At 34.5% G+C, this 9600-nt stretch overlaps 1 protein-coding gene across 1 annotated transcript; it reads right to left on the bottom strand.

The window, feature by feature from the left end:
* Positions 1-2867: 2867 nt before the first annotated feature.
* LOC107482420 (histidine kinase 3) lies at positions 2868-9389 on the bottom strand. The gene is made up of 11 exons (XM_016102900.3): positions 8722-9389; positions 8065-8346; positions 6973-7142; positions 6487-6699; positions 6083-6269; positions 5940-5991; positions 5572-5801; positions 5388-5486; positions 4183-5309; positions 3587-3912; positions 2868-3346 (listed from the first exon to the last, which is right to left on the bottom strand). Exons 1-10 carry the CDS (start codon positions 9226-9228, stop codon positions 3678-3680), a joined length of 3102 nt encoding a protein of 1033 aa, XP_015958386.1. The 5' UTR covers positions 9229-9389; the 3' UTR covers positions 2868-3346; positions 3587-3677.
* Between the last annotated feature and the right edge of the window lie 211 nt (positions 9390-9600).

Raw genomic sequence — 9600 nt, 5'->3', positions numbered from 1 at the left:
ATAATCATATATTATTTATGAGACAAATATAATGCAATTAAAGATATTATTATATTATAATGTCTACTTACTATATTAATATAATATCAAAAGATACATGTTTCATTATTTTTTATAGATAAAATCAGTTTTTATTGGCAACTAAATTGTGTTTAAGTCAACGAAAACTATATGTTTAGGTAGAGATTTTTTGTCAAATATAATGAAAATACAAATAAAGAAATAAAGGATAAAAATTAAACTTAATAATATCTGACACTACTTTATTTTATTAAATTATTTTACAAAAAATAATCGTAATATATAAATTGAGGCAATAATTTAAAATTCTATAATTATAATTTAATCAATACTAATAGTAAAACCAAATTACCTAAACAATATTGAACCTATTCTAGTCCTTAGTCACGTATAGTATAGAATCATTATTGTAACGATAACCAACTGAAATAACATCGTAAGTTTCAATATTTAGAATTCGTGTAATATAGAGTCGTTCTCGTAATGATAACCAACTGAAATAACATCGTAAATATCAATATTTAGAATTCGTACAAATTCAAACCATCCTCTTGTTAAATAAGCTTCATCATCCGCTATCCATGCAATGCGGCAAGGTATAGAATTGCCACATTGCATGCATGCAAAAGAAAGCTGGTAATTTCTGAAAAAAATCACAATATGTTATAAAATTATTCTAGTAATGAATAACTTAAAATAAGAAAATTTAAATATATTACCAATCGTTGAAATTGCATATTCGAGTTTGTCACGAATTTAGCAAAACTGAACTTAAACAGGGAAAATTCAATCTCATTATATGCTCCACTTTGAAAATTTTCGGGCAGACGTAAAAAAGCATGGAGGGGATGAAACTTGAACTTGCCCTATAAAATTTCGTGAATGCAATTCCTCAATCAAAAATCGAGCTCATCCCAGAAAGCTAACTTTAACCACATTCCATTAGGTTGGTCATAATAGGTGAGTAGATCCAACCATCCTTCAGTAAAGTAGAGATTATTGCCCCTTCTTTGAATGCTTACATCCATGTAGTTAGAACCTAAATCAGTGAAGACAACTCGATGAGGTATTTCATGGATGTGATGCATTGCAAACGATTGTCGTAAAAGACAATTGAACTGGAACATTAGACGATAAAAATAACTTAGAGTAACAACAATTAATAAATCATTAAAAGAATAATATAATAGAATGAGTATATGAAAAATATTATAAAAAATTATAAATTGTACCTTAAAAGGATCAACTTCAATAAAAAACGAAGAATATATTCTTATTCTATGAAGTAGTAAAAAAATACTAAATATAAAATTATGAGCTGACTCTCAAATTTAGATTCATGTACCATAAAAAAATACTATTTATAGACCTTAGTAAAACAAAAATAAATATGTAAATTACTTATTATTAAGGCAATTTTTTATTATGTACAGTAATTACGTATTATAATTGATAAGTAGTTTAATGGTGCATTAAATATTAATTTGATATAATTATAATGAAGATATGTTCCTAAATTAGTATAATTATATATTATTCATTAAATACTAATTATAATATAATAATATAATTATAATAAAGGTATTTTTTATAAAATAATTTAGAATAGATGAAAAATTTCATTCGTTTTGAAGGGAAAACGGACTCACGAGAGATCGACACGTCACCCTTATTAGATGGGAGAAAACCCAATTTTAGTATATTAAGTAGATAGATTTAGTCTATAACAAATTTTTTATTGTACCACGAGAACTTTAAAATAATTACATTCATCTCAACCCTTGTTATTTAACGCCCTCCGTTAGTCGAGGAAGAAGTAGGGGTGGGCGGGTGGTAATGGGGTGGGTAAGGGCGAATGCTAATGTTTGCTCTATCTAATTCCATTCCATCCTACAATAATTCGTATAAAATTCGCTCCACTTCTATCCGCAAATAGTAAAAAATTGCACTTTAATCCGTCTCCATGGGTACCACTCCACTCCTATCTGTCCCTATAATTATTAAAATCCATCAAATGAAATTAAATTTTAAAATTTATATAACCATCATGGCATATATAACTTAAATTAAGATAAAAAATTTAAATATGATACAATATTATTAATTATTTTACTAATTGCCACCCTGGAAAAAAGTGAGGGTGAATGAGTATAAACATGGACAAGTTAGTTTAAATTGAAATTCTTTACCCTAATTTAAATGTCATGTGTCCACATCTGTTATTTTAAAAATTTTATTTATATTTTTTTTAGAAACTAATATGTTCTAACTTCTAAGTATAAAGCTTCAAAGATTTATTTATCACTTTACTCTTAATTTTTTGTTTTTTAACATAAACTCAACTGTTTTTCTTTAACTGAAAAATAAAAGAGATCACCTTTATATATTTGTATAAATTTTATAAAGCATTAATATCTTTTTAAAAAAAATAATGATTTTTTGCTTTTCAAGGGAAAAAAAGCCAAACAGAAGTATTAAAATCAATTTTCTTACATTTTTAACAATATAAAGAAGTCCGTCCAGTCATAAATAAAAAGAGAATAATTATCTAAATCCGTCTTTAAGAATAATTAATGACTATGTGTGCAAGTTAATATTTCATGTCAACCATTACTGTTGGTAACTAATTAAAAAAGATTGTATTGTCTAATAAAAATAAATGTTATGAAATGTTTTATGTATTTTAAATTCTAAATGACCCCAAATTAAATGCAAATATTAGTATGTTTTGATTTGATCTGAACACTTTAACCTGTTTATATTATACTGTACTACTAAATATATAACACAATGAAAAAGAACAACAATTCAAAGGTAAACAAATAGAAGCCAAAGCAAGCCAGAAATGAAAATGTACAAATCGGCCAAAAATCCATGGATCACTCCAACAATGTACTACACAATATATCAGTTACAAATCTTTGTCGCCGGAATCCGGCACGACGGTTACACGCCACCATTGATGAGCTAGTATGGTGTGCACTTAAACCACCTTTGTCACTAAGAACCTAAAATTTCCTTCTCTCATCTTGAATCAAATCTCTATCTATATATACACACGTGATGTATTAAAACTATAATAAGTTTACAAGAGTGGTGTGAGCAAAGTAGGATTCTTATTGCTACATACATAAAACGAAGAGACACCACATGTCCAGAACCAATCATTTATATAAACACACCCGGGTCGTCCCCCCCTCGATTGAGATGATGCCATGGATGGAAGTTAATACTTTACATTGAACAATCAACGAGTTTTGATACCTTCACAACCAATTCTAAAACCCAATTGCGACGAATCAAACTTGGCTCCTATGTACACTCCCTGCGAAAGAATCAATACCTTTAAAACCAAGGATCTTCAAGAAAATAGTGAGCTTAATGGGGAAGTAGCAATATGTAGAAGGTGAAAACTCAGGTGCAGTCGACTTCACGTGAAGTTGATAGTTGAGAGCCGTTAGATGAAAATTTAATCAAATCAATCAAATCATCTAACGGTTCTCAGTTATCAACTTCACGTGAAGTCGTCGACTGCACTTGAGTTTCCACCTATGCAAAAACTTACTCTCAGGATACTTGAGAAGTTATTTATGCACAAAGTATGTCCTGGAGAACAGGTGCAGATGCTTCCAGTTTCCACCGGTTTCGACCTGTTTTCATGAAGTTGGGAAAAACCGTGAAACTTCTCTATAAAGTTGTTCAGCTTCAAAGGGTTTTGAAACATATCCATCCATCCCACTTTTTAGGCATTCCTCATTTGTTGCCTGCATCACGTCCGCTGTCATAGCCAAAATGGGAACACGCAACTTGGAATTATTACCATCACCGTCCATCGATGCTTCGATGCTTGCCATGTGCTCCAGCTCTCGAATTCGTCTTGTAGCTTCAAAGCTGCCACAAAAGAATTGTATATTAGCATACTTGTCAAATAAATTGTGGCACAAGTTTATGAACATTAATTGTTAGAGTTTAATTTTGATGCACTGACAGTGTAAAATGTTTTACAATCCGTCCTTTTAGATGATCATGCACGCGGTCAATGAAAATAGTAGTTACTTTTGATGATGTCGTATTATGTGATTGGATGCAGGTTGTTTTACACTGACAGAACATCAAAATTAGTGGTTGCATATTTAGAAGAAAAGCATATTGGTTGCATACCCATCCATTTCTGGCATTTGGATATCCATGAAACAGGCATCGAATTGATGGGGTGGCTTCAGCTTGGAGATGGCATCTTTTCCACTGCTTACACAAACAACATCAGCTCCATATTTTTTCAAGGCACCGGCTGCCACGGTGCGGTTCACACTGTTGTCGTCTACTACTAAAATCCTTCTCCCTCGAAGAAGATGTTGGAGAGATAAACTGGGGAGCTCCACATTTCGAGTGTTCCCTCTGTTCCCAACACCCATGGCTCTTTGCAATGTCACAGCTAGCATACTTGCTTTTAGAGGTTTTGTGATGACAACTGGAAAAGGATCACCAGAATTTACAGAACTTGCTCTAAAAGAACTATTGGAATTAACAAGTATGAATAGCTTCGGAGGGTCAACTTTTCTAGTATTGTTGACGAAGTGCGACGAAATGCTCGAATCTCTATCCCAGACCTCCTGCTCAATAAAAACAATACTAATTGCTGAATTCCCATTGGTTATGAGGGACAAACCTTGATCCAAATCTGAGACTAATTCGACACGAATGTCAAGACGTTGGAGGTGATATCTTGACACTTTAGCTCGAATGGGTCTGGGGTCGATAACTAAGGCATTCGTGCCATGGAATTCCGAGGAGGCAAGATGAGGCTGGTTGTTGATTTGCTGACTTCTACCCTCCTTTGAATTGGGAGATCCATTTGTGAAGACAGCAGTAAATGTGAAAGTGGAACCTATGTTGGGTATGCTCACAAACCCAATTTCTCCATTCATACGTCCAACCAAACACTTACTAATGCTTAGACCAATCCCGGTTCCCCCATGTTTTCGGGAGATGGATGGATCTACTTGCATGAAAGGAGTGAATATACGGGACTGTGCCTCGAGAGGAATACCTACTCCAGTATCCTCAACAGATACAATCAGATTGACAAGCTCGCTCGAGGGGGACGAAAAAGAACCAAGAGGTCCCTCTTGGCTGAAAGCCTTGAATCCTTCCCAGCTCCGACGAATATCAGCAACCGGGTAACCACTTAAGGTATCTTTTGAGGTTGATTGCGGCTCAACTTCTATTGAATGAACAACCTCCTCAACAAGATGGATGGTAACAAAGATATGTCCTTTTTCCGTGAACTGCCAAACAAACAACTGTCATTTTGAGACCATAAGCATGTGTACAAGTCAATCTAACATCTATCCCTATAGACATACCTTAATAGAGTTGCCCATGAGATTTGTAATTATTTGTCTAAACCTTCCAGGATCACCTATGAGTTGTTCTGGAACCTCATCCGAGACATATACTGCCAACTGTGCTCCGCCAAAATCGATCATGTTATAATTAGAAATGCAATAATTGAAACTTCCATCATATCAAAGAGAAAAATAATTTTACCTCTACTCCTTTCCCTTGAGACTTCTCAGAAAATAGTAACAACACATCATCCAAAATCGCCCGTAAGTCAAACACCACTGCCTCCAGCTCTAGCTTACCGGAATCAATCTTTGCCTGGTCCAAAACCTCATTTATAAGGGATACAAGAGCTTTTCCACTACCCTGTGCTGTTCTGACATACTCCTGTTGTGTTACATCCAGATCTGTGTCCATAAGCATATTCAACATCCCTGAAATCCAATTATAGAACAAAGTCACTCACAGATGATGAACACCACTCTCTTTTATCAAGTTATACTAAAATAAGAAGACAGGGCTTGTGTGAAATTATACTAGCAAAGGACAACAGGGTCAAGAGTTCAACTCACCTAAGACACCATTCATTGGTGTTCGGATCTCATGGGAAACAGTGGCGAGAAACTGCAGTGTCAATCATCAATTAGGCCCCCCAAATGATCAGTATAAGTTAAGGATAAGCAAGTTATAATATCAGTCAGAAGAAGTCTCATACCTGAGATTTTGCAACATCAGCTGCCTGGGCACGTTTTTTAAGCTCCATCTGCTCATTGTAATTATCCTCGGAAATGAACATTCGATTCACAGTGGCATAGAGAATATATCCAATAAGGACTGCAATAACAAGCATGCCAACTGATGAATGTATTGCCTCCCACGGCCACGGTGGTTTCTGTTTGAACCTGTGTCGGCATCAAACTGGATTTCAGGCATAGTTCAAGTCTATGACTAATTTCACATTTCAATAATGTGAAAATTAATATAATACCCAAAATAATAAACAACTAACTCCAGAAAAGAGACCTCTAAACTGCAAGTTTTGAAAGATCAATATGCCAAACGGCATTAAACCACGTCGTATAAGATAACATATAAAACTCATTTGGCAACATATGTTACCTGCAGTGCATCTCATGCTTCCTGAAGGGATCTCCAAAGTTGAGAGTGCTGACATGGTAGAATTCATCACCTAATACATCTGAACCATACATGGCGATAGGATGGGTATGATTTGTGGTATCGTAAACATTAACAATGACTGACTGCTTGCTAGCAAGTTGCTGAAGTAATTTTTCCACTAATGACTCAATGTCAAAGACCCCTCCAAGATACCTTCACAGGAATTAATAGAAAACATTAGAAAGCTTCTCTAGCAAGTCAAATGCAGTATGAATTGTGCTCTCAAATTCATTATCCAGTCCCCAGTGAAAAAGTTGCTTCGAAACTCTTAATTACCGAACTCGAATGACGTAAACTATGGTAAGTGTTTCACTAATCCAAGGGAACCCCTTTAAGTTTTATAAAACTGGAATTGTTTCATTGAAAAAGAATAAGACTTGTAAGTGTTCAAACACATTGAATGTACAAAAAAATTTAAGTACACACCCATCAGTTGCTTGAATCCTTTCATCTGGGGTTGCATTTGATGGAAGTTCTTTCTTGTATACAGCAAATGTGAGGATAACGCCTAGACGATTTGTTTTGAGCAGCCTGAAGGGAGCAGTTAAGACTCCTTTGCCCGACTCTCTTGCACGCAACACGTTTTCCCGGTCTTCCTGTAGATGAACAAGTGAATAACTTCAAATTTGATAGCCATATATCGAAAACATCAAACGTGAACAATCAGTAACAGTTAAGCATTCTGATGTCCACAAAGTTATACTATTCAATTCTCTATACTCTATAAGGTATCAACTCATGGAGATGAAAGAATAGGGAGAGAAAGATAATTGAAAAAGTATCAATGTTGGAGCATAAATAGTTTTGGGAATAAGCTAACAAGTGTTTAAGACTAGTAACTAAAACCAAATTACACTAAAGCCAAAGAATTATTTAATGGCATTTATTTAAACTAAATTAATAGAGTTTTTTTATTTTTTTCTCACACCCATTCACTCTTGCAACATTAAATGTTTGGTGCACTCTCTGTCAGAACATAATTTGGAATAAAAAATTAAAAAACTCCTTAATTTTTCATTGCTTTTAATCATTTCACAAAGGAAAAGGGTTTAGGTAGGGCCACTTGTTGAGGTGTTAAATGTACAAAAACAATCAAAACTTTCCAACATAAATAGCCTTAACAAGGTACATTTAAATACCTGTAAACACTTTAGGTAAATCCTTTGACAAATAAATAAATAAATCCTACTTGGCCAAGTAATTAAATGCATTTAATACAAGATACTTCATGTTTCTTTAAAAAGGCCAACTTCCATAACCCATTTTCAACATGTTTTCTCAAGACATCATTAATGACCGATGGATTTACGAGTACAAGTTTGTACATTATTACCATTCAATACATTGCCATGAAATTAAGAGTGAAATGCTTTACATACATAAATAGTTGATCATGTTTGACAGTGTCAAACTTCTATTAACAGATTTCATAGTTAGCTATAGATGTTTTTAACTTTAAACATAATAAAAATGTATAAATTGAAGCAGTACATTTAAGAGATGGTAAGAGAAAGTTACCTTTCCAGAAAGCACATCAACAGAAATTACATGTTTGATTGTTTCCTGGGCAAAGATGACAGGAGCATATTCTTCCTGAATAGGGGATGGCTCCAATGCCTCTAAGGCGAAATCATCCTCTTGAACCGGGTTTTGTTCCAGGGTATCCATCCTCTTAATAGTCCACCCTTGCTGCTTCTCGAATTGTTCCCTTTCGGAATGGAGCACCCTTACAGCATATGCAACACCACTTGTAAGGGGCCTCTCGAACGCGGTTCTTTCCGTATACCTGGCAAAAGTTTTCTGCAGAGCTGTCACAAGTTAGATTGAGTTTTAAACAAAGAACTTACCATCAATTAGTCCTCCTTTGGTAACTGTCTTAGGAAAGAAATACAAAAATGCGAGGACACAAATTTGATAAAGGAGATAATAAATACAGAAACAGCAAAATTGTGTCTATTATGGGACAGGACCCTAAGACAAAGACACCGAAGACGAAGACGTTAGTGTTCTTCCTACAGGAGCACACTAAGACCATGCATTTCTAACCAAATGCAACTTTACCAAACATAGACCAGTTCCAGCTCCTAAGAGATTTACCTACTTGAATAAAATAAATAAACAAATCTAACTTAAAAAGGGAAGCCAAAATAGCAAACTATTATTGAGATCGAGTACCTGATCGATCGCAGAAGGGTCCATGGCATGGTGAAAAGTGGAGATCAAAATGGACATAGCCTGAATATGGTTCATACTAACATTAAACTGATCCTGCAGCATCCTTGCCCTTTCATCACACAAGCTAACCAGACTTTCCTTCCTCTTCTCAGTAGCCTCTGAGCTCATATGCAAGAACCTCGAGGACGAAATCACAATCCAAAAAACCACATAAGCATGCCAGAGCTTCCTCCACCAGGATCTCCTCAAACTGTTATACTTGTAATAGTATTGTTTACAAGTGTTCCCTAAGTTCTTCTCCCACCAATTATTGAGCCAAACCTTTCCATCATAATCTCCAAGAAAACCCATCTTCCACTTGTTATTGTTACTACAATTATGGTTATGATTAATTCCAAGATTGCAATTGAACCAGTTGAGGTAAATGAAAGACACAATCAAGCAACATGGCACCCAAAGTAGATGCCCTACTTTTAGACCAAACCCAACAACATGGAGCAAACTCATCCAACAACAGTTCCCCACTCAATTTTATTACTATCAACAGTTCCAAGGAAAAAAACACTGTCAAATCCACAGAATCTCCACAAACTCAGAGACCTATTTCACCAAAAGAGAAATTAGGAAGTACAGTTCCTGAAAATACCAAAATATGATGAGAAACTAAATAAAGATGCTATCTTATCCAGCATAACAATTAGCTTGGGGGAAAATAAAGAATAAAAAATAAAAATGAAAATAAAAGAGAAAAAAATAAGGTCTAGAATGGCAGAACCAAACATGAAATTCACAAATCACAAACACCCTTTTTTTTATGAGAGAACCAAAGAATGATTCCAAGTTTCTGATTCCAGAAACATGAAATTGACACTTCTTGTT

The sequence above is a fragment of the Arachis duranensis genome, chromosome 4, assembly GCF_000817695.3.
Source record: "Arachis duranensis cultivar V14167 chromosome 4, aradu.V14167.gnm2.J7QH, whole genome shotgun sequence".
In the NCBI taxonomy this organism is placed as follows: Eukaryota; Viridiplantae; Streptophyta; class Magnoliopsida; order Fabales; family Fabaceae; genus Arachis; species Arachis duranensis.
Note: the sequence above shows the minus strand (reverse complement) of the source record. Positions and strands in the feature narration are given on the sequence as shown.